The 26371-nt window shown below is 42.3% G+C and overlaps 1 protein-coding gene across 1 annotated transcript; it reads right to left on the reverse strand.

Moving 5' to 3' along the window:
- Positions 1 to 1536: 1536 nt before the first annotated feature.
- LOC115572504 (uncharacterized) lies at positions 1537 to 21634 on the reverse strand. Its single transcript, XM_030402646.1, has 5 exons — positions 21316 to 21634; positions 5132 to 5183; positions 2898 to 3206; positions 1969 to 2049; positions 1537 to 1863 (listed from the first exon to the last, which is right to left on the reverse strand). Exons 1-5 carry the CDS (start codon positions 21625 to 21627, stop codon positions 1754 to 1756), a joined length of 864 nt encoding a protein of 287 aa, XP_030258506.1. The 5' UTR covers positions 21628 to 21634; the 3' UTR covers positions 1537 to 1753.
- Between the last annotated feature and the right edge of the window lie 4737 nt (positions 21635 to 26371).

Raw genomic sequence — 26371 nt, forward strand, 5'->3', positions numbered from 1 at the left:
GTCCCGTCTTCTTTCCGACGTTTCCAAAACAAATCTACACGCGCCGGCCAGACAAACGTCTTCACGACAGTGGGCGCTAGGGCTCATGGGAAATGCAGTCTTCATTCCGGCAAAACACCACCGCTTTCGTCCACCGGGGCCGCCAAAATCAACACTAAATGAAAAGTCTGTACAGGGGCTTAAATAACCACTAAAACACATATCTTTATTATGATAATACATGATTTGCATATGATGACTAATAATAAGTTATTTTGTCATGTTAAAGGGTTTTTGCAGCGAAAGAAATAAACAACTGTTAATTGTTGGTGTTTCTGAAATCTTCCATACTCGTGAATTTTCCCTGCAAAAAAAAAAAATTCTGACAAATTCAAACTTTTCTCCCTCAAAGTGTTTAAATGACCTCGAGAGGATTTGCAGCAGCGACTCCTCGACTGTAACATTTACAGGAACATGTGGTTCATCTGTTCTCATCGATCAGAGCGACAGAACACAAACCACTCAGACAGAAACACAAACCACAGAGACAAACAAGTCGTCTTGTTGTTTAGTGAAGCTGAAGTGGAGCGTCCATGTTGGTTCACCTCAGGTCTCATAATGAGGTTCCAGCTGATCAGAGAGCTGCTGTCAGAGCCGTCAGAGTCGTGTGTCCGTCTCAATCAGTGGTCAGTTTCCAACAGTTCACCTGGTTAACCCCACTGAGCCACTGATCTCCTGTCAGTCAGCTTCTAGCTTCAGTTTGTATCAGTGCAGCTGTCTGTGCTTCACTCACACAGCTCCAAATGTGACATGTTACTGTGGCATGAAGCCTGTTTTTAAGTTTCACGGCTGTTTTTGTCTGACTTACAAACTCAAAAAACACTCATGTGAAGGTGTGAAACTGCTGTCAACACACACTGAACGATTCTGGTGTAAAAGCTGAGAGAGTTAAATAACATTTTATTGGCTGATAAGAAATAAACACAACCATCATTTAGCCAACATTCAAACTGAAGGCGACTGATGAAGCTGCTGTGTGATCATTTTATAGCAGTTGTAGCTTGAAAGCAGCTCGCTCTGCTGTTTGTTCATGTGTGTAAACAACAGTGTCATCAGCGTAGAGTTTGACATCCACACTGACACAATTATAAAAGGGGCTCAGCACTGAACCTGGTGGCACAGCCACACCTACTGACTTGTATATAATAGCTATATGTTTCTGTTTGCTTCTCTTTCTTTAGCTTTGTTGTCCTTGTTTAGCTGTATGCTAATATTCACGTCTTCCTCTACATTTGTTCTTGCTGCTGTGTGAAAGTATATTGAGAGCTAATTACAACCAGAGTCAAATGACTTGTAGGCGTCAACATACATGGTCCATGAAGTTGATTCTGTTTCTGATGATTTGCTCTGAAGACAAACTGAAATCCATAAAAACAAGACTGTTTCTGAAACACACACTGTGATTTTACACTTTATTGAGAATGTTACACTGAAAGAATTTAACAAAGCTGCCACACTCTGCATAATGTATTAAAAAGAAAGACAAGAGGAGAAAAATACTAAAACAATCAAATATCTAGCAGACAGCTAATGATTCAGCTTCATGTTCTATTATTATACAAGTCACAATTCAAAGTGGAAATATTGTATATATGGATTTTGTGAGTGCTGATCAAAGTGATCAATGAGACGAACTGATGAGATTTGATGGTGAGAAAAGGCGAGCAGAAAACAGTCAGTCAGCATGTGAGCAGTTGGTGGACGGTCCCTTGTTTCAGAGGATCCTCAGCAGAGAGAGTCCACAGCAGTACACCAGACTCTTCACTATCAGCACTGTGTAGAGCACACAGAGCAGCTTCACCCTGCACTGAGACTGGAAGGACACTGACACACACACACACACACACACACAGACAGAAAGACAGACAGTCTAAATTTCTTCAGAATGGTGCTATGGTCAGTGATTGTCTTTGTATGTAAAGAACTCACCTGCTGCAGGCTGCGTTACGATGGAGGTAGGTGGTGCGCTGGATGTGGTGGTGATGCTTCTGCCTGTTGTTTGAACTGCAGCTGTATTCAAACATACAGTACATCCAGACTGTTACACCACTGCATGAAGTCTGTTGTGTCATTCTACTTCATATAAAGTAGGCACTGTACAAATAAGCTTCATTTAATCTGACCTGTTTTTAATTAGTAACAAGGTTTAACTGTGATATTAATTAGCAATAAAAACAACAACAATAAAAATAGAAATAACACAGCAGTAAATCAGAGACCACATTTATTATAATTGTCTGATGCTTCAGGTGTAGATGCAGATTAGAAGGTTCTTCTCCAGCAGCTTCTGCAACACTTTCCTGAGGTCATCTGAACAGTTATAGAGTCAATTAGCCTGATTATTACTGTACAACAGAAACATGTAGCTGCAGCAGACAGAGAAGGACAAACAACTGCTGCAGCCTGCACACTACTACTTACAGCAGCAGGTCAACATGACACATTATTACCTACTTGTGATTATGCATTAGGAAAGTGAAAGAGGTTGTACTTCATTTAAATAGTTACACATGCCCGGCAATATGTCTAATTATTAGTCAGTGAATTTCAGCACAATGTGAAACATTCTAGGTATGAAGAGGAACACTGAACAGCAGCAACAGCAGCAGCTGACCAGATAAGTTAACAGGTTTGACATTCAGATGATTCATAAACATCCTCAGCAGCTAACAAAGCTTTATTATCAGGCCTGTCACTCTCTCTCTGACCTGAGATCCACATCAGTAACCCGTCCCCCACTTTCAATGTGCAGCACAGTCAGTGCTCACGTGACACGGCAACCCAAGTGCAGGTCGGAGTCATGGCCAGGTCAGAAGATTCTTTCTTTGTTTCTGTCTTCAGCACATCACACTCATTACCTTGTTCTGTTTGGGCCTCCACTGTGCCCCCCTCGTGCTGGACGGAGCAGCGGTATTTATACGTGTCGAGAGCGTCCTGATCCAGCGGCAAGATGGTGGCGGTACATCCCGACTCGCTGAGCTCCAGCTGCTCTCCCTCAGCAGGGAGCGACTCCACCTGATCCTCCTTTTGTCTTATCCAGGAGAAGCGGACCAGAGGAGGAAACATGGCTGAGGCCACACACAGCAGGGAGCTCCTCCCCTCCAGGTGGGCTCTGGATGCTGCTGGGTACACGCTCACCACGGGCTTCACTACCTTCTCATCTGAAGCTTGACAGCAGCAACAAGCAGCACAGACACACATTGACACAGTCAACAGCAGCTTCCAGCACTGCACTGCATTCAGTGTGATCCTGGAAACTACATGGACTCTGATCACTAAACTACTCATCAATACAGCACAAAGTTCAACACATAGACTGGATTCACCTGCACATCAAACACACTCATCATGTCATGTCATCATATGTTATATGGGGACAAACAACATTATGTGTTCAGCACTTCTTTCTTTCAATGTGCACATTCATCATTATTATGACTCTTACTAATAATAATATAACATCATATTTTCATACAATGGAAAATCTTCATCTGTATCATGATAAAAGACAGATTATAATAAAGGACATAGTTACCCTCAAGTTTAATACGCGCTAACATTTTCATGTTGACATTATCCACAACATATTATAAATATTTTTTAAAAATGCATCTTGAATTTCATGATTTAATACACAATTACAAATACCTGTTTTCATATATGTAATGTGAAAAAAGATGTTATTTTATATAAAAGAAGGTAAAACTTTATTGGTTTAATGATATAAAATATGATTTAATCACGAAAATGCTCCTTTGCAAAATTTAAAAGATGCTTTAAATATTTTGTTAATATATATTTTACAATAAAATATATATTTACATTCAAATTAAATACTTTTTAAATTTGTTGCAACATGTCTAACATGTTAAAGATTTTCCAGTGTGTACTTTAGTTCAGCTGCTAAAGAAAAACAAATCAGTTCATCAATAATATCATAATTATTATTTTTCAGTATTTTAACATTCAGACACAATTATAATGAAATGTTCAGATATGTTGAATATGAATAATAACTGCTTTGTAATATAACATGAAGAAAGGTGAGAATTTATTGATCCTTTACAGGAACTTCATGTATGATTAAATTAAATGTTTTAATATAATATAATATGATATAATGTAACATAATTTAAAATATGTCATACACAATTTTTACGACCATCCGCTGCTAATACATTTACTTTGTATTTGAAATTTGGTTTGACATTTTTCTTTTGTTACATGTTATTATGCATTAAATTATTAATGAATATATTTATCATCATGTATAAATTATTTAAAAGTCAATCAACATAGAAAATACATAATTTCATGTGACACTGCAAATCACACAGTATAATTTTTTAAAAATATATAATATTTTTATATCTAATTATGATCAGTATATTTTATATTTCTTGTAAAATCATATTCAATATGTGTTTGTCTTCATGTATAAATATATTTCACACTAACAGACATATGTACCATCATATAAAATACATTTCACCATTTCATAATGATTTATTCAGGATCTTAAACAACATATTTAAAGTCATATTTTTTCAAAGACACTTACTGACATTTATTAAATTATGTTTAATATCATATATGATGTTGTTTTATAAAAACAAGAGATGGTGCTGAATTACTTTTTTTTGGCCTTTTATGGCTTTATTGATAGTACAGCTGAAGACATGACAGGAAACAGGGGAAGAGAGAGGGAGAGCGACACGCAGCAAAAGGGACCCGGGCCGCTGCAGAGCCTCGGCACATGGGACACGCGCTCTACCAACTGAGCTAAACGGCGCCCATTGTGCTGAATTACTGAGAGGATCAAATACTGTATATTTGTAACATTGCCAATATCAAACTTTTTCTCTATGAATCAGTTTGATCTCCAGCAGAAATAAAGAAGAACTTCAGCTGTGCAGTGAGATTTAAATATCTTTTCAGGAGTTATGAACCTTTTTATGGAACAATAGCTGCACGGCTGCAAGAATTCTCTACTAATTATGAACAAACTAACATGTAAAGCCTGAAGCAGCAGAAACTCATTAAAAACACATTTTCAACTTGTTCAATAAAACAACTGAAGGAAAATTCTTACCTGTTACAAACAGTTTAGTTCCAGAGAGAAAGGCGAGGTAATCATTTCTTCCCACAGTGAGAAAGAGTAATACAAAAACCTGTGTGCTGTTGAACGTGTCGGCTGAGATGAACGAGTCCAAATGATGCAGCAGGATCATGTTTCAGCTCCATGATGTGTTTCTCTAATGTTCATATCAACATGACTGTCTCTTCTTTTATTGTCTTTTTAGACACACTAGCAGTGTTGCTCTGTGGATGCTAATGTCTGTCGCTCCACTACTTTAGTCCACATGGATTGGACCTGGACCAAAGGATGGATGGATAGACTGACATGACATTTTCTACACGCATTCTTGGTCCCCAGAGGATGAACTTCATTCATTGACTTTGTTGATTCTGACTTGTTATCTAGCTCCACCAGCAGGTCCACCAGTTCCTGGTCCTCAGTCGGCGGCCCAGTCGACACCTGTTCCTGCTTCCTGGTCTGCAGGTCAGCAGACTGGCTCCAGAGCCGGACCGGCGGTCTTTCCTGATCCCCGTCCAGACCTCCAGCTGCCGGCCTCCTGCTCTGCCTTGCAGCAGTCCTCTGTTCCTGTTCTGCAGCAACCTGTCTGAGCTGAGCTGCAGCTGTCTCCAGTTCCTGTGCTGAATCAGTCTCCTGTGGCAGTGGTTCTGTAACCTCTTGTTTTCCTGACTCTGACAGCTCCACCAGCTCCAGTGGCAGCTCCTGCCAAATCTCTCAGGGGGGCAACTGTTGTGATGATGTCTAAGGTGACTCAGGTAAATGAAGGCAGCTGATATGGTAATGTTGCAGTGAACTATTTGTACAGTTTGGATGAACATTACACAGTTATCATCAACAGATGGGTCGACATTCATGAGTTCAATTTCTCCATATAATTTGCTTTCGTTTCTTTATAGTTGGGTTAATCTGGGCAACAGATATTTTGTTTGGTTTGACCATAATTTGCCCATGTTATACTATTTTTTTTCTCTTCTGACTATTCTTTTATTCCTTTTTTTTCCAGATGTGTCCCTTCCCTCCCTGTGTGCTGTGCTCCCCTGGGATTTTGGTTGTTCACAAAGTGTGTCTGAGTGTGTCTGATTGTCACGTGCCTGGGTGAATTATGATATTTTGTTTGGACACCTTCCCTCTGTAGGATAGTATATGGGGTCCTGACATGGGCAGCACCATAAATATATAATATGTAGGAGACACTGCTCACACACTACTCCGTGTTTGGTTCTTGGAACAATCCAGAGGATATTATTCCAAACACCTAACTGTACCAGTTGGCTTGGACGGTTAGAGTCCATTCAAAATCAATTCATTCAGTCTCAATATTCTGAAGTAGTGACTTCTTTGCACGTATCCATCGGTTCTCCACATTAAAATTAAGTTCCAGACAAAGACAAACGATTATATATATGTTTATTGACTAAATAATTTGTGGTAAAATAAATGACATGACAATTTTAGACAAACAACAGATAACAGAGAAGGTAAAGACTGTAATAAGAAAAGTAAAAAAGTCATGTGACCATCGGTAGATGTAAATGTAAATGTAAATGTACTTTATTTATACAGCCCTTTACAACAATCCTTTCGGTGTACCAAAGTGCTTTACAGCAGGTAATAAGTAAAAAGAATAAATAAAAAACAACAATTTAAAACAATAAAAACAGTGAAAGCAATAAAATACAACAAAATAAAATAAGATAAAATAAGATTTAAAAAATGTCATCACGCTACTGGGTATTAAAAGCCATCCTAAATAAATAGGTTTTTAGCTTGGATTTGAAGAGGCCCAGGTCATAAATAACACGCATCTCTGCGGGGGGCTTATTCCAGAGCCTGGGAGCTGCAACAGAAAATGCTCGGTCACCCCAGTGTTTATATTTTGACCTAGGCACTTCCAGCAATGGTTGGTTAGTTGACCTCAGAGCTCTACCAGGATTACGGACAGTTAAAAGCTCAGATAAATACGATGGGGCGAGGCCGTTAAGAGCTTTAAAAACAAACATTAAAAGTTTAAAATCAATTCTATAAAGGACAGGAAGCCAATGAAGGGAGTTAAGAACAGGAGTGATGTGCACACGTCTGTTAGTGTTGGTTAAAAGACGGGCAGCAGCGTTTTGCACAAGTTGAAGGCGACTAAGAGAAAACTGGGAGACGCCAACATAAAGTGCATTGCAGTAGTCTATCCTTGAACTTATTAGAGCATGTATGGCTTTCTTAAGGTCGTGAAGGCTTAAAAACATTTTAACTTTGGCCAGAAGACGTAACTGGAAGAAACCAGTCCTGACAACACTGCCGATTTGTTTGTCAAACCTCAGATGACTGTCGAAGGTCACTCCCAGATTTCTGATGGTTGAACTGAGTTTTGAAGACAAGGTGCCAAAGCCAGCCGTCACAGTATCCCCAAACACAATACATTCAGTTTTATCACCATTTAAATTAAGAAAATTTTGGGCCAACCACAGCTTAACATCAGAAATACAATCAAGCAAAGAACACTGTGCACTGTTACTATTTGGCTTCACTGGCAGATAGATTTGTAGGTCATCTGCATAACAGTGAAAAGAGAGGTTGTGCCTGGCTATAATTGACCCAAGTGGTAACATGTATAATGAGAAGAGGATAGGGCCAAGAATAGATCCTTGTGGGACTCCACAGGAGAGAGGAGCACTGGACGAGGACAGATCACCAACCATGACGGAGAAGGTTCTACTGGACAAGTAGGATGTAAACCACTTCAATGCAGTGCCATGGATGCCAACATAATTATTTAGGCGTGACAGGAGGACTGAATGGTCCACCGTGTCAAAGGCTGCTGTGAGATCAAGCAGCACTAAGACAACGGGGCACTTGGCATCAACAGACAGAGTAATATCGTTGTGAACCTTTAACAGTGCAGACTCGGTGCTGTGACGAGACCTTAACCCAGATTGGAATTTTTCAAGAACAGAGTTGTCTTCAAGAAAGGACTGTAATTGTATAAAAACAACCTTTTCTAAAACTTTAGAAAGAAAGGGCAGACTGGAAACAGGTCTAAAATTTGATAACACTGAGGGGTCAAGATTAGGCTTTTTAAGAAGGGGCCTGACCACAGCATGTTTAAAGGCAGCTGGGACAGTTCCTAATCTGAGGCAGGATTTAATAAAAACCAGGAGACTGGGCCCCACAGTATTAAAAACCATTTTCAGCACCTTAGCAGGGACGATATCCAATGGGCAATTTGTAGGTTTCAGAGATTTCACTACGTCACCGAGACAATTGAGGGAGACCAACTCAAACTGGTCAAACACAGCAGAATGAGCTCGGGCAGCAAGCAGATCCTTATTAGTGTTCGTAATGACACTCTTACTGGTGTCTTTTCTGACAGAATCCACTTTGTCAACAAAATGATGAAGAAAGTTCTCACAAGTGGCTATTGAAACATCCGTCACGGCAGAAGTGCATGGGTTAACAACAGTATTAATTGTATCAAATAACACCTTGGGACAATGACTGCTGCAAGAAATAATATTAGAGAGGTACTGAGATTTTGCTTCACGTACAGCTCTCTGATAATCAGTGAGGCAGTCCCTTAACATTTCCAGAGACACATGCAGTTTGTCTTTCTTCCATCTGCGTTCTGCCTGCCTGCAACGATGCCTGATGACACGGGTGGTGTCGTTCAACCAAGGGTCCATTCTTGGTTTGGCAGATTTTTGCCTAAAAGGGGCAATGGTGTCCAGGAACCCAGCACAGGTGGAGTGGAAGGAGGAGAGAAAATGATCAGGACAGAGAGGGGAAGCCAAGCCGTTCAAGGCAAGAAACTGTGAGTCATTGAAAGCAGCAGTAAATTCATCGGCAGTGGAGGGAGTGATGATACGCCGCTGACGGGATGGAGCAAGAGGTTTGCTGACTGATTGGGGCGCTATCAGTTCAAAAACAATAGGGAGATGATCTGAGATTGCAGTCTCAGAAATCTCCTTGAGGGAAGCTGAGAGCCCGAATGAAATAATAAGGTCCAATGTGTGCCCAAGATGGTGCGTTGGTTTATCCACTGATTGAATTAAATTAAAAGTTGCCAACAGGCTTTTGAAGTCAGTGGCGAATTGGTCAGATGGGCAACAAACGTGAACATTAAAATCCCCACAGATCAGGAGCTTGTCATATTTTGGGAGGATGTCAGCCACAAACTCAGAGAACTCATGGATAAAGCCCTTATTATATTTCGGAGGGCGATAGACAACTGCACACAACACAGGGCTTGCAAACTCCACCACAAACAATTGTAGTTCAAAAGAGGAGTATGCACCTGTGGGAAGAAGCCGATATTTAAAACTGTCATGGAACACAGCAACAAGTCCCCCCCCTCGCCCCGACACTCGTGGGGAGCTGAAGAAAGAACAGCTGGGTGGGAGGAGCTCAGAGAATGCGCTGTTTTCACCTGGTTTCAGCCAGGTTTCAGTCAACATGAGGAAATCCAAGGAATGCGAAGTAAAAAAGTCATTTAAGATAAAAGTGTTATTCACAACGTATCTGGCGTTGATGAGAGCCATGCGGACCAAACGCCGATCCATCCGTTGGGAGGCCCGGTTAACCGGAAGAAGTTTCTCAAGCACGCAGCCCCGTTTGCGGATTCTCAGGGGTCGGCGGCAGGGAAGTGGGTACCCGGCCTCCGGTACGGCCGGCAGCAGCCATCGGTAGGAGTAATCCGCGGAGCCTCGGATGCCAGAGCCGACGCAGTCCCTAGAGAGACCAAACAGCGGTAGACGAGCGTACGTGGAGGACGAGGCCAGGTGAGCTTTCAGCCGGCATATTACTCCACCTCTCTTTCCTCGTCTTCTGCTGCGGCTGTTGCGTGGTAGCCGACCAGGTAGACTCCATAGGTAAGAGGGTACAGACACCAGAACAGTTAGCGGTGGCTTTGACTGATAGTTAAAGTCCTGGATCGGTGGTTTGTCAACAAAATAGCCGATTTTTAAGAGACTCAGGCGATCATACACAAGTAGTGATGACACTTTGTCAGATAAAAGTGATAAAAACAGCACAATACACAGAAAAGGTAGCAGAGGTAGACGGCCAGCCACACACAACGGCGCCATCTTGCCTCTTGCCCAAATTAACACCAGTGATGATGGATGCGTCTTGTGAATGGTAAAGTTAAAGGGTCGGGTTATATATATTAAATATTATGGAAGTAATTTTTAATACTATGAGACCTTAATCTTAATTCTCTTAAATTCATAAGATAGGAGTAAGAACTTAGACAGAAGTCAGAACTTTGACAGAAGTCAGAACTTTAGACACCACTCATTCTCATGTGTGCGGATCCAGCTGCATGAAGACGCTCAGTCGGTTTTGTCTGGGAGTCAGGAGGCACTGAAGTTTGGTGTTCTTGAGAGTTCCGGGTTGGACTACGGCACAGCGTGTTGGTCCAGTAGCCAGAGGGAAGGCCGGTACTCTGTTGAGGAACTCTTGGTCCGAAGGCCCAGCGGGGTTCCCGCCTTGGGAGCATTGGGGGCAGAGTCGGTCTCGGCTGGGAGCACACAAAGTCTCTTTTTGTTGGAGGATCCTTGCAAGGCTTGCAACGTTCTTCATCAGATGATCACAGTCTCGAAAAAGTCTTTTCTTGGTGGTTTCAAGTAGTGGTACTTAAGTTCTGATTCTGAAACTAATTCAACTTCTTCTGAATCAGGCGGTGATACTTTAACAGTATAAAATCAAAAAGAAAATAATTTGTTCTATTAAAAATTGAATAAAAGGAAAATACTTAAAGTAGGGATTCAGTTTGCTTGTCGTAGAGCTTGACAGTGTCACACCTCCTGTGATCTGAGTTGAGGCTCCCAAAAAGTTAATCTAACTATACTATTGGATTTAATGCATGTTTTAACCTTCCCAAAACTTCACCATCTTAAAAGTCGAAGTTTTGCCTTTGTGAAAAAATGCAACATGATAATGATCATTTGTCATTCAAAAGAATTATAACCTGATTAAGACATGCAGCACCAAAGTATACAACATATAACAATACAGTATACAATACACAGTAGAACCAAGGACTTATACACATTCCTTGTAGTTCTATCTTTAACAAAACATATCAGACAACTGGTAAATGATACAAGTATTACATAAGGAATGATGATCTCCAAGTCTCTCCTCTATTGACAAAGGGGAGGGGTGGTTTCTGTTGACCTCAAACTCATTGAGTAATAAGCTTCTTTTGGGCTTGACAATAGCATGGGAAAGATCTATTGTATTACCTTACGCTATTTTGGAATCTGCTAAAATTAAGAAGTTGGAATTGTAGTTTATTTGTTATTTAGGGCATACTTGAATTTGGGTGAGGATAGACTGCAAGGGGGATTGGTATGTCAGACCCAGGAACAACAACGGTCGTAAATGATAGTTGGACATGTGAGGAGAAGAACACACAGATTAGGTTTCCCATTAAGCCTTCCCCCACTGGAGAATGTTCCAGAGGCAGAGACACGTAGATTAGTAAGACATCTTAAATCACCACATCTATGTTAGAAACCAGTCCTCCTGCCTTTTGGTGTGACCAAAGAAAACTCTGTCGGGCTTGACATGGTTTTGACCTGAGGAAAAGGGGTTCATCTTCTTTGGAGGAAGGGGAACAGACCAGATGTGCTAATTCGCTGTAAATTACTAAAAGAAGGTCTCTGGTGATCTGTTTATTGCAAGATGAACAACATCTTCCCACTCGTGGAGAGGAGAGGATTTTGCCAGGCCAGGATATGGGGGCTTTCAGTCCCGTATGCTGGAAAAAGGAGTCGATTTGGGTTAAAGGTAATCATGGCCGAAATGAGACCACTTTAAGATGCAGAGACAAAGGCTTGTGTTCCTACACCTCACTAGTTTTCCCCCACCAATGAGCCTCAGCCCTGAATAGTCTCTTTTATATTTTTTGTGGATGCTGCATTGTTTTAATATTTAATAATAAAGTGTACTTAACTGGGAACCATGTCTCATGCCTGATGAGTTCACCTTACTTGCGTGCCCTTAGATCAACCGACAGAATTAAATCTTTGGTGAAAGTCCCAAGGTGGCGTTGTTGCAGTCAGTCGGCTACGAGTGGAATCAGGTCAGCTCTACTACCCTCCTGAATACAGGCAATCCGATGCTTGCCACATTTTCATATTACAGTTTTTCATCACCTTCCTGTCCAGTGAACACCATGAATCTCCAGATGTGCTGATGTTTAATGTTTGTGATAAACTGAAGGATGAAGTGTTCCTTTATATGTTGACTAAATTCTCCTCCTCCTTCAGCTGAATAAACTCTTATAGAATATGATGCATTGCTGTAGATTTAACTAGCCAACAGTGCATAAAGTAGTTGAAAGGAGCTCAACCTGCAGTAAAATGGCACATTCACATTGATGCAGCAATATTAATCCGAAAATATCAGCTATAAGAGGAGAACACTGACCATGTTACTGCAAAGACCCAAGGTGATACGACTTCCCTCCCTCAGTAGAAACTTCCTGATGGTAAACTTGCTCTGGTGTTTCTGATTGATTGTCAATTCATCCTGATAACTATGACGACTGAGCACTGAGCACCAAACAATTACATATTTTGTTTGATTTGGAAGTTGTTTATTTAATTTGGGCCTTGTATTGTAAGAATGTACACATGTAAGCAATGTAGGGTTCTGTATAATTTTCTGTTGTATTTAATCATGTCTTTCTTTGTATTGAGTTACCATGGTTGGGAGAGATCTCTTCCTGGTGAAACAAACAGCAGAGCTAAGGGTGGAACGTTCTTAAAGCTTACTTTGTAGTTAGGGCACAAGTGATGCTCATCAGAAGTGTGCTGGAGGAGATGGAAGTGGATGAGCAATACCTGCCTCCTATTGGTTCACAGGTGGACCTTGACCTCAGCCAGCAAGCAGCATGAGGTGTGATCAATCTGTACTTCTGAAGTATTTCAGGAGAATCCTGGGAGGACAGATATTGTTGAACATGACATTATTGTGAGAGAAGGTGCTTCGTGAGAAGACTGAGTTACAGGATTCCTGAACGCCTGCTGACCTCACTGAAAAACGAGATTGACCTGATGCTGTCCCTGAGGATCATTAAGACCTCAAAAAACGAGTGATGTAACCCGGCAGTCCTGGTGCCAAAGAAGGATGGCAGCATGAGGTGTTCTGCATTGACTTCAAGTACCTGAATTCCATTTCTCAGTTTGATTCTAACCCAACACCCAGAATTGATGACCTGCTTGAACAGCTGGGTAGGGCTAAATGCTTGACCACAATAGATTTGCGCAAGGGTTCCTGGCAGGTGCCGTTCACTCAGTGGTCCAGAGAACTGACGTCCTTCAGGACACCCTGGGGTCTCGTCCAGTTTACAGTCCTGCCATTTGGGTTGCACAGTGCTTCAGCGACTTTCCAGAGGCTCATGGACCAGGTACTTTGTGATTTCTCTGGCTTTGCTGCAGCATATCTGGAAGATATTGTTATTTACAGTACCGCCTGAAACATCTGCGGGTGGCCTTGGATCGTCTCTACTCTGCTGTGCTGACTGTAAACCCATCAAAGTTTGTCTTTGTGGCTGCAAAGAAAGAGTACCTGGGCTACATAATTGGTAAAGGGGTGATACAGCCACAGGTCAGTAAGATCCAGGCCATTGAGTCATGTCCTTGGCCACAGATAAAGAAGCAACTTCGTTCCTTCCTGGGCATGGCAGGTTTCTATCACTGCATCATAGTACATTTCCCTGCCAGGGCAGCTTGACTCACAGACCTAACAACCAGTGGACAGAGGAGGCAATGGCAGCTTTCCACGACATTTGGCAGTCATTGAGTAAGAAACCTGTTCTATACAGACCAAAACAGATGCTTCTTACAGGGGTCTAGGGGCTGTGTTCCTCCAAGGACCACCAGGTACACCATTCGGTTGCCTGCATCAGCAGGAAACTGTTCCCCAGGGAGGTCCGTTATTCAACAGTGGAGAAGGAAGCACTGGCCATCAAGTGGGCCCTAGACTCCTTCCGATGCTACCTATTGAGTAGAGAATTAAGCCTGGAGACTAATCATAGAGCACTTCAGTGGATGGAAAGGATGAAGGATACCAATGGGAAGAACACATGGTGGTACCTGGCTGTGCAGCCGTTCCCCCTCAGCATCCAACCAAAAAAAAAGAATTACCCAATTTGGGATAAAAATAGTATATAAAATAAAATAATAAAACAAAATAAAATAAAATAAAAATCCCAGGTAGGGAAAAACTAATAGTTGATCACCTCTCCCCCTGTTCCAGCGAGGGTCCTGAAAGGGGGGCGTGTGTGATGACCACAGTCATCACAGGGTAAAATCTAACCCACTCACTCTCCACTCTCCCCACTCTCCCCACTCAGCCACACCAAGCAATTAACATTAAACAATTTGGTAGTGCACATTTTGTTTGATTTAGAAGCTGTTTCTTTACTTTGGGCCTTGCACTGTCAGAATGTACACATTTAAGCAATAATTTTCTGTTGTATTAATCATGTCTTTCTTTGTATTGAGTTACCGTGGTTGAGGGAGATCTCTTCCTGGTGGAACAAAAGGCGGAGCTAAGGGTGGAGCATTCTTAAATCTTGGGCCAAGATTTGGGTATAGTTAGCTTGCTTTGTATTTAGTTGTAGTTGGCGTCCAGTTTGTTTTCTTCTTGTGTATTGTTTGGTTTGGCAAAGCCACTATATATGTGCTCCCTTATATAGTTTCGTGAGGTCTGTTCTGTTGAGTTAGCATCTCAGTTCTTTGTTGTAATATTGAGTTTAGTTATCTTTTTTTGACCCCTTTTATAGGCTTAGTTAATAAGTTTGCCATGGTTTTTGTAAAATATTGCTTATCTGTCTGATTGATAGTTTTATTGATCACTGATATAGTGTCGTAAAAAGACTTCTGTTTTCTTGGTCAGTCCAAAAGATTTCAAAGATCAAAAAGTCACCAGGAGTCTTCAAGGCTGAGTGCAATAGAACTTTATTTGCCGGCAAAAAAGAGCGGGATCAGACACAGACAAAATCTGTGAAAAAAACAAACTGACCCGAGACTCAAAGCCCCGAACATCCTCTTTTAAACACAGAAAAGTGGGTGTGTCTGTTCGGACAACATGGCCTAAACCAATCATTGTTCTGCTTAATTTCTGCTGACACTGTTATTTCTTGATGGAAAAATACCATACTTCTAATGGAAAATCCCCGTACCTCTAGTGGAAAAACCCTGTATTACCTTCTGCGCTTGCGCGAAGATTGGCGTACGTGCAGAGCTGCATTTCGACCAGTTGCACCTCGCCTCGCTTTGTTTTTTTTACATTGGGGCTTTCTCTGTGCCGCTATCACCGGCTCTTAGAAACTCTGGCCTTGAGGCCTTCACGTTTTTGATAATTCACTCCCCTCCTTGATATTTCCCATTATATTTGACCACTCTTGGCACTGCATTTTTAAATATAATGAAAGTGTTACATATTTGGTTATATGATGTAATTCTTAGATTTGTGGTTACATTTTCACACTTGATATCATCTGACTATAGCAGCTTTAAACAGTAGATGCACTTTTCAGTCAGCTGGTGACCAGTAGTATGTTTCAGCAACTCTTTCACACTTGTTACCCTTTGTTTCTTACTTTTATCATTATAACATTATCAGTTACAATTAGTCACTATTTACTAACTGTGGGTACTTTATACTGACCACTATCTACTTACTATGGTCATTTTACACTACAATAGCTTTGACTTGGAATGAAGTTGTTCCAATATGAAAAAAAAAAAATTGCTTCGATATAGTTAAGTTGCTTTTGCCATTTTGCTGTAGCTTAGCTTGTTACATTTCTCTGGGGAGTGGCTTCGGTGTAGTGAAGCTTAATTTAATGTAGAGTAACTTGTAGTTCAGCTCACTACACTTGCCGAGTAGCTTGCCCAACACTGACTACGACTTAGCTCTGCTAGCTGACTCTGCTCGGAGCACCGCCGGGGAGAGTTGGTGTTTACACCGCTGTCACAGCAGCTTCAGACCGCCAGGAGGAGGAGGGGTTTAGGTCAGAGGCCAGAACGGGAAACTGAACGGGCTCAGCAGCCTCCATGGACATCATGACAAAGGTGAAGAGACAGAAGAGGACGCTGACAGGAAATTAAGAGAGACAGAGACAGAGAGCGAGGGAGAGACAAGAGACAAAAGACGAAAGACATCAGAGACAGCTTAACTAAATAAAATATTGCAGACAGACACAGAGTTGTGTTGTTTGAAGCACTTGTTCAAACTTTGTGAGCCACACAACAAAAAAGTCCTGAGAGTTTAGTTTGTAGATAAAATGTACCGTTTCATTACATCTGACAAATTGTTACAGGAACCTGGAATTTGTATTTACACACTTGTGTGGGCAAATCACACAAAATACAAATGTGTAAATATTGTTGCTATAACGCAGGTTACAAATGATCTTCTGGAGCTTTGATGAAGAAGTTTTCTCTGACTCTCTCTGGACCATTGTTCCTCTGAATCCTGCCATTCTGTCAGTTTGACAGGATTCTGAATGCTTTCTGTTCAAACTCGGGTCGGTCAGTTATTCTAGAAGCATTTTTTGTTATATTTATACAAAATCTGTGAACATCGCGACAGCAATCAATAAATCAAACACTCTGACAAATAACAGAAAACAGATCTAGTATCTTTTCGTTTTTCATTTTCGACTTCAAAATAGAAATGAAATGGCCACAAGTACATGGACCAACATGTGTCCAAGATTTGTCTTTTAAAATGTCCTAAAGTGAAATGATGTGGTGAAATGTGCTGAAAGGTGTTAAACAACAAGTGCTGCTGGAAGTGTTTTCATTCAGAGCACATTAGTGTTGTGAGGGACGGATGGACTTTATTCAGCAGCAGGACGTTGGGCTGTAAATATTTGATGATGTTTGATATCATTTTATTGAAATATTCTGAAGTATGTTTGTTGTTTTACTGATACATCTGGATTATGTTTGAGTTTGTCATTGCATTATTCTCCTCTTTATTAGGGCCCGAGCAGGTCATCGACCTGTGAGGTCCCTATTGTAATTGGAAAAATTATTCTTCATTATTATTATTACGCCCTATACCGCTTTGACTGCAGTTTTGGAAGCCTGAACATACCCAAAAACTCACCAAATTTGGAATATACGTCACATCTGGCGAAAAATTTGATAATTTAATGTCGTTGGGCGAGGTCGTGACCTGCGGACTCTGTAGCGCCCCCTAAAGTTCAGCCCCGCCTCCCACAAGTGCCTAGAAGAACAAAAATCAATACGCAGGTTTCTCATGACCAGACGCACAAAAAATCCTCTTGGAGCGATACCGTCACTCCAACAGGAAGTCAGCCATTTAGATGTGTGGCGGCCAATTCATGCCTACTTTAAAAACTACCTTGTCCTAGAGCTTAAACACCACAGTCTACACATTAACTCAGTAATTTTCTTCATGCCTTGGAGAACAAAAGTTATCAAAATCTTTCAGCTGCGACATACTTTAGTGGGCGGGGCGGTGGAAACCATTTTTTCCCCTTGCGGTCAAACATCAAGGCTTTATAACTTTAACATACAATTTCCTATCCACACCAAACTTCTCATAAGTGTAGAGGCTGTCTCCCCAAATAAATCTCAGCATCAACACTAAGTCGGCCATTTTGCTTTTGGCCACCATTTTGAAATACTGCCAATCTTCGTACTTAAATTATCTCCTCCTACAGATGTAACGCCACCGACTTCAAAGTGACTCAGTAGCATCCTCTGACCTTGAAGATGAAAAGTTATTAAAATCTTTATCCTACATCATTCCTGCTGGCCACAGTGGAGCGGTCAATTCAAATCCTTCGCCGAAAAGCATCGTGTCCTCATAACTTCTTCATACAATGTCCTATCTCGGCCAAGTCTCTCAGGAATGCAGAGGGAGTCGCCCTGATGAGATCTGTGTAGTCATGGGGCGGGGCCGTGACGCGTGGGCTCTGTAGCGCCACCTATTGTGATGCCCCACCTCCTACTTGTAACATAGAAGGACGAAAATTAGTACGCATATTCCTCATGACCGGATGCACAAAAAACCCATTTGGACCCCTAGTGTCAGTCCAACAGGAAGGCAGCCATGTAGATGTGTGGCGGCGGTTTTGTCCAAATCATGCCTACTTTGAAAATTATCTTGTCCTAGAGCTTAAACACCACAGTCTTCAAAATAACTCAGTAATTTTCTTCATGCCTCGAAGAACAAAAGTTATCGAAATCATTCAAATGCGCCATGGTTATGTTGGTCGTTCGTCAGAAACCATTTTGTCCTCACGCCGTCAAGCATCAAGGCTTTATAACTTCAACAGACAATTTCCTATCCACACCAAACTGCTCGTAACTGTAGAGGCTGTCTCAGTCACTCAGTAGCATCCTCTGACCTTGAAGATGAAAAGTTATGGAAATCTTTATCCTACGTCATACCTGCTGGCAGTTGCGGAGCCCACCACAACAATCCTTCGCCATGAAGCATCAAGTCCTGATAACTCCTTCATACTATTTCCTAGCTCGGCCAAATCTAGAGGGAATGTAGAGGGAGTCGCCCTGAATAGATCTGTGCATCAATACTGTGTCATATCCATAGCGCCACCCACTGGAAACCCACTGGAAACATGAAGTAAGTTTTATCGCGGTAAATTTTGACGCCCTACATGCATGTACATGAATGAAATTTGGCACGCATGTGTGCCATGACAAGACGCACAAATGACTCATTTACACCCACACTCTCAGTCCAACAGGAAGTTGTCTATTTTGCTTAGAAGCACATGAATTTATGGTGTACGTGATACAAGTCGCCACTAGATGGCACTGTTGTCTTTCAAGGCACATGTATCCTATCTAGATAACCTCTGAATGATTCCATTCAATTCCAGTAAGGCAGCCGCATATTCATCAGATTTTATTGAAACTTCAAAAGGTGGCAGCACGCACTTCTTGGAATAAAAGCTAGCAAACAAAGCAGAACTTAGATCAAAAGCTTGACACTGATAGACAGCCATAAATACATTTTTGAAAGAAGGCAAGTGAAGCATTATTCTACACTCATTTATGTGCAGTGATGACAAACATAGTCAGATGTACATGGCATTTGCAGGAAGTTTTGTCTTAACTGCACATAACAATATGGCATAACAGGGGGGTAATGTTTAGAGCCACATAATTGATAAGTCAGCGGTAGTAAGCCACAGCACACAATTTTTAAATAAGCCAGTTTGATAAGAATGCCATTTGTGTGTTGGGTCTGCCCTGTCAATGTGGCACACGACAAGATGTGTGTAGTTGTGATTTTGCCCAACTTTTTCGCAATGAACGAAGTGGCTTTCCCTGCGATTTGAAACAACTGAGTGAGTTCTTTGGTTAAACACAGCTACTGCGGGACCACTGGCCCCCCCAGTGCTCCCACCAATTTCCCTGACTGACTAAGGTGCTGGCTCAATAGGGAACTGTAATTTAAATCTCCATCTGCAGGGTTGCTAATGTGCTGAAAGGTGTGCTGTCTGACGGGAAGTCAGCGCAAGAAGCAGAAGAAGAAACAACAAGATTTTTGTATTTTTCTGAAATGTTTGTGTGTTTCTCAAACTTGAGGTAAATGTGTTGGATGCATATTGTCTTTAATGAAAGAGTCCAGGGGAATGCAATACGCAGCCACAGACTGGAGCTGAATCTGAGTTGCCACAAGAAGGACCATTTTGGTGTGCCTAAGATTTTCACTGGCCCCATCTGGCCCCCCCAATGAAAATGTTCTGGGGGCGCCGCTGTGCAGGACGCTGGTCAAACCTGGTCACTTGACCGCTGTCCCTTTACAAAAGGAAGAATCACATCTGGCTGCACTCCACTACCTATCTAAATCTGTGGCATTCCACTTCCATCCTCCCCTATGATGCGCTGCCTTCCTGCCTTCACGGTGACAACAGAAGTCAGTGTCTTAGCTGTGCCGGCGGTCGAGTGGTTGGAGTGCATGCCACATACGCAGTGGAGCCGGGTTCGAATTTAGGGCGGAGGAAGTTTACTGCAAGCCACAACCCCCCCTTCTCTGTCCCACTTCCAATCTATTCCCTGCAAAAACACAGGTGTCCATGCCTGAATTCCAGACAAGATGTGCGTAGTTGTGATTTTGCCCAACTTTTCCGCGATGAACGAAGTGGCTTCCCCTGCGATTTGAAACAACTGAGTGAGTTCTTTGGTTAAACACCGCTACTGCAGGACGCTGGTCAAACCTGGTCCCTTGACCGCTGTCCCATTACGAAAGGGAGAATCACATCTGGCTGCACTCCACTACCTATCTAAATATGTGGCATTCCACTTCCATCCTCCCCTATGATGCGCTGCCTTCCTGCCTTCACAGTGACAACAGAAGGCAGTGTCTTAGCTGCGCCGGTTGTCGAGTGGTTGGAGTGCATGCCACATATGCAGTGGACCCGGGTTCAAATTTAGGGCGGAGGAGGTTTACTGCAAGCCACAGCCCCCCCTTCTCTGTCCCACTTCCAATCTATTCCCTGCAAAAACACAGGTGTCCATGCCTGAATTCCAGACAAAGGCAAAGAGAAGGCCGTAACACTTCACACAACATAACGGTGCAGAATCGGTTGTCAAAACGTACCCGATTACTAAATGTTTTAGAAATCATTCACCTGTAGTCCATTTGGATGTCTGTGGATTGCAGGAAGTTGTTCTGACTTCACCTGAATGCGCTTAATACTGGCAGGGGCAACCCACCGCGTTACAAACACACGTTGGGAGAAGAGGCTGATATTCACCCCCGGGGTGAACCGTCCCAAACGCAGGCGGTTGCCGCCTCCGTGAACAACGACCAAGAAACGGGGCTTCAGCCGCGGCGCGTTTGGACGGCAGCACGCCCCGACGTGCGCGCGGACTGCGAGGGCCCATTCATCACTGCTCGCAGTTTTAATTTTCTCATTGTGTTTGTCTCCTTTTTCCTCTCTGTGTGAAACAACAATAAACCTGCTGGAATATCTGATGAAAATATAAATAAATAGAATGTGAAATAAATCGCTCAGTTCAGTGTGTTTGTGACTGTGGCTGAGATGGAGGTGAAACATGTGAACCTGGGCTGTGGTTTACTGCTCTCTTCCTGTCACAAACACTGTTTGACGTCTGTTCATCTGTTGGTTTTTGTTCAGGCTGCTCGCATCATTTCTCACTGTGGGGATCTCTCTTCCAACAGGAGCAGTAGTAGGTGGCTGAATGAAGGAGTGTAACGTTCTGGATCTTCAACTCACAGCCGTTCTGATTATTAACAGCTGAGAAATCATTTTTCTGAGGATGATCATACCTGCTACCTATTTTACATCTGCTCTTGTCAATACGTAGAATCCTTGAGAATGTTTCTGTGTCTTTCTTCTGGTACCAGTATACATAGTTGTCATCACACTGGTCAGTTCCTCGACAGCTGAAGGAGACGTCTCCATTAACTCTCCTGGTCAATGTTAAATCCTCCTGAATCAGCTGCGCTGCCATGGCAACCAGCGCTGTAGAGAAGCAGACAGATAGATGAAGGTCAGTGTGACAGTGTTTGTTCCAGGTGGACTTTGTTGGCTCCTGATTGGCTGGAAACACTCACCTGAACACAGACAGCACAGAGCAGCAGCTGGGAGGAAAAGCATTTTGTGCAGTGGTGTTTCCTCTGGTGAACCTGGGGAGAAGTGGCGCTCTGACGCAGCTGAGGCCAAACCAGGACGAGCTGCCAGATCAGACGAGGGCCACGTGGTTTCTAACAGGTCCTCAGAGCTCCCATCAGCCCCTGCGGCTCACAGATAAGGCCGCCGCTGCCGATCGACGGCTCGGCTGAAGCTGCCGTGTGATAGAAATAGAAACCAATCGTCCTGAGAGTTTAGTTTGTAGTTAAAACGTAACGTTTCATTAGATCTAACAAATTGTTACAGAAGCCTGGAATTTGTATTAACACAGTTGTGTTGGCAAATCACACAAAATACAAATGTGTAAATATTGTTGCTATAACGCAGGTTACAAATGATCTTCTGGAGCTTTGATGAAGAAGTTTTCTCTGACTCTCTCTGGACCATTGTTCCTCTGAATCCTGCCATTCTTTCAGTTTGACAGGATTCTGAATGCTTTCTGTTCTGTTTTTTTTTCTCATTGTGTTTGTGTTTGTCTCCTTTTTCCTCTCTGTGTGAAACAACAATAAACCTGCTGGAATATCTGATGAAAATATAAATAAATAGAATATGAAATAAATCCCTCAGTTCAGTGTGTTTGTGACTGTGGCTGAGATGGAGGTGAAACATGTGAACCTGGGCTGTGGTTAACTGCTCTCTTCCTGTCACAAACACTGTTTGACATCTGTTCATCTGTTGGTTTTTGTTCAGGCTGCTCGCATCATTTCTCACTGTGGGGATCACTCTTCTCACAGGAGCAGTAGTAGGTGGCTGAATGAAGGACTTTAACTTTCTTGATCTTCAACTCACAGCCGTTATGATTATACACAGCTGAGAAATCCTCTTTCTGAGGATGATTGTACCCTTTATATATTTCATCACTATTCCTTTTAATACGAAGAATCCTTGTGAATGTTTCTGTGTCTTTCTTCTGGTACCAGTATACATAGCTGCCAGAACACTGGTCAGTTCCTCGACAGCTGAAGGAGACGTCTCCATCAACTCTCCTGGTCAATGTTAAATCGTCCTGACTCAGCTGCGCTGCCATGGCAACCAGCGCTGTAGAGAAGCAGACAGATAGATGAAGGTCAGTGTGACAGTGTTTGTTCCAGGTGGACTGTGTTGGCTCCTGATTGGCTGGAAACACTCACCTGAACACAGACAGCACACAGCAGCAGCTGGGAGGAAAAGCATTTTGTGCAGTGGTGTTTCCTCTGGTGAACCTGGGGAGAAGTGGCGCTCTGACGCAGCTGAGGCCAAACCAGGACGAGCTGCCAGATCAGACAAGGGCCACGTGGTTTCTAACAGGTCCTCAGAGCTCCCATCAGCCCCTGCGGCTCACAGATAAGGCCGCCGCTGCCGATCGACGGCTCGGCTGAAGCTGCCGTGTGATAGAAATAGAAACCCACATTCATGTGAGCAGCAACACATTCAGGTTGGTGGTGAATTTAGTAGCACAGACTGTTATCTGTTGTTGAACAGCTGTGATGAAAAGACAAAAGGACAAATCAACAAAACTCCTCCACTGTGATTTGAAGCCTGAAACGTCCCCTTACATTTCTGTCATTTCACTGAATCATTTCATTTCTATGACACATCAAACCTTTTCCACACACAGTGTCACATCTTTATTGTGTCTCCTGTTGTTCAGTCTCTTCATTAAAGCTACAGGATGTTTCACTGAGGGAAAGATTCAAAGCCAAGACTCCATCAAATTGAACATTTCAACATGTCTGCTGCCTGTAATAACCGTCCCGTTTCCTGTGAAACAGGTGGTATTCAGGCTGTAGTGTCTGTCTCTTGCTTACACATCCTGAGCTATGATTCAATTGTGACAGGACAGGATGCTTCCCTTTAGGCAAGTGTGGGAATGTGAAAATATACAGGTTCACATGTCCAGGAGCCCCGCAAGCCATTAATCAGCTCTGTGGTGAGATTAGAGATTAGATACAGGAAGAGTCCCACAACCAGGTCTGAACTGAGGTCAGCTCTCATGCCAGAGGTTTGGAGCTGACTTAATGTATACATTTTCATCTAAGTATAGAAACACCATCCGGTCCACTTTAGGTGACATCAGTAGAGTTCAGCAACACACAGAAGATGAGTTATTTTATAGGGACTGTGAGGTAGATCAACCCTTCTTCCCTCCCATCGGAGAGATGGACCCTTACTCCAACAAAGTGACCAATTAGAAGAAGTAGGTAGGTGTGGGCGAATGGACGCACAGGCAGAGAAAGTTATGAGGTGGTAATTTGTGGATTTCCTAAGATCGAAGGCTCAAGAGAATTTCTGATAGAGCACAGGGCAAAGCATTGGGCATGACATTGCCATAGATTTGAGAATACTAGAATGCGGCCGCACTCGTTTGGACGCAGGCTTGAGATCTGTTTCAATAAAGATTACTCTATCATTTCACCCAGCCTTGCCTCCGCAGAATTCTTTCATCATCAAAGTATACACCGACACCTTTGATGAAGACAACACAGAAACTACAAGGCAGAGGTTGGGTCCAAAAAGTGGTCCCAATGAAAAGAGACAATGTATGGTTTGTAAGTGAGCTTTAAAACGACACATAGAAGTGTTTTCTGATGTGATGAAAGTATTAGCAGGATGTCCCTGCACTTCCCGTGACTGACCACAGGGTGGTGGTGTTTCTCTGTGATGTTTAATGTCAGCACCAGCAGCAAACACAGAAATCCAGCATGTGATCAGCTTTAGTTTGAAATGTGTCACACAGCCGTGGTGGAAGAGCTGATTTATTGGTGTGACAGCGATCTAACAGCGTAAAGACACATGTAATGTCACACATGTGTTGTCTGCTGAGACAGCTGCAACATGTTGTCATTCTTCCAACAGTGTTTCATGGTGAAAATGATCCAAGTGTTCAGAGTTAGAACACACAGAACAGAACAAATGATGATATGAAATGTATCATAACTGTTCCTTCAGCTTCTTAAAGGAACACACTGACATTTGTCTGCTTTGGTTCGACGCTGTTATTCCATTTAAAGCAGATTTCAATCAGGAGAGACGAGTGAATGAAGTAAAGATCATGTTTATGACAGCAGATGATATGTGATCAGTGAGTCTGCTCACAAAGTCTTTGTCACTTTGACTCTACAGGGAGATTTTGTGATGGAGGGGCGTCTGAACAGCAGCAAGAAAAATCCACCAAATAAATAAAAAACTGCCCAAAGTTTCCCCCAAAGAATGCTGACTGACTGAGCAGGAATGAAATGGACACAATGAAACAAAGATGGTTTAATCTGTGAGGAGATGAAACATAAAGGAAAACATTTTGCTTAACTGATAAGATAAGAGTCAACTATGAACGGAGACAGGAACAAATATATTTTGTTGTTGGTCTGCGATGAGTTTCACTTTCCACTTTCAGTGGAGCTTCATCTGAAAAAAACATTAACAGAAAACATTAAATAAAGACGCAGCTGTTTGTCTGATATGCTGAATAATTAGAGCTAAAGGAACATAAATACTGATACAGGTAGAACTTCATTATATTCATGGACGTGAGCTCCAGGTGGGGGGGTCACTGTTGGTCTCTGGGCTCAGTTCAACTTTGTGTGGGTGGAGGGCTCAGTGGAAAAAATGCTTCCAGACAACAAGAGAAAAGACAAAGCAGTCCAGAGAGGGAGAGGAGTTGATGAGTGTGTACAGCAGCAGATATGAATCTGTTCTCAGTGGTTATTAGGACTCATAAAAAACTGTTGAGAGCCAACCAGCACTTCCTTTCCTGCAGCAGACGGGCTGTGTGGGTTTCTGCTCTGCAGCCTCCTCACCGTTAGCTGCACTTTTTCACATGAACAACACAATGACAGTTACAACAGTTACAGCGCTCAGTACTCACTGTCTCAGCTGACACATAAAAACTTGTGATATACATTCAAAACTAAAGAAACATCCAGTGTACATAACCACTAAAACAGAATTTAATAAAACTGTGGATATATATGTATATAATAATGTGTAGTAAATTATTTTATTTTTATCATGATAATATTTGTACATCATGATTAATAATAAGAGATTTTGTCACACCAGAGTTTTTGCAGTGAAAGAAATGAACAACTGTTAATTGTTAGTTTCTGAAATCTTCCGTACTCTCATAAATTTCTCCTGTGAAAAATATAATTTTAGAAAAATTCAAACGTTTCTCCCCTCAAAGTGTTTAAATGACAACGAGAGGATTTGCAGCAGCGACTCCTCGACTGTAACATTTACAGGAACATGTGGTTCATCTGTTCTCATCGATCAGAGCGACAGAACATAAACCACTCAGACAGAAACACAAACCACAGAGACAAACAAGTCGTCTTGTTGTTTAGTGAAGCTGAAGTGGAGCGTCCATGTTGGTTCACCTCAGGTCTCATAATGAGGTTCCAGCTGATCAGAGAGCTGCTGTCAGAGCCGTCAGAGTTGTGTGTCCGTCTCAATCAGTGGTCAGTTTCCAACAGTTCACCTGGTTAACCCCACTGAGCCACTGATCTCCTGTCAGTCAGCTTCTAGCTTCAGTTTGTATCAGTGCAGCTGTCTGTGCTTCGCTCACACAGCTCCAAATGTGACATGTG

This window comes from Sparus aurata, chromosome 21 (genome assembly GCF_900880675.1).
Source record: "Sparus aurata chromosome 21, fSpaAur1.1, whole genome shotgun sequence".
Taxonomy (NCBI): domain Eukaryota; kingdom Metazoa; phylum Chordata; class Actinopteri; order Spariformes; family Sparidae; genus Sparus; species Sparus aurata.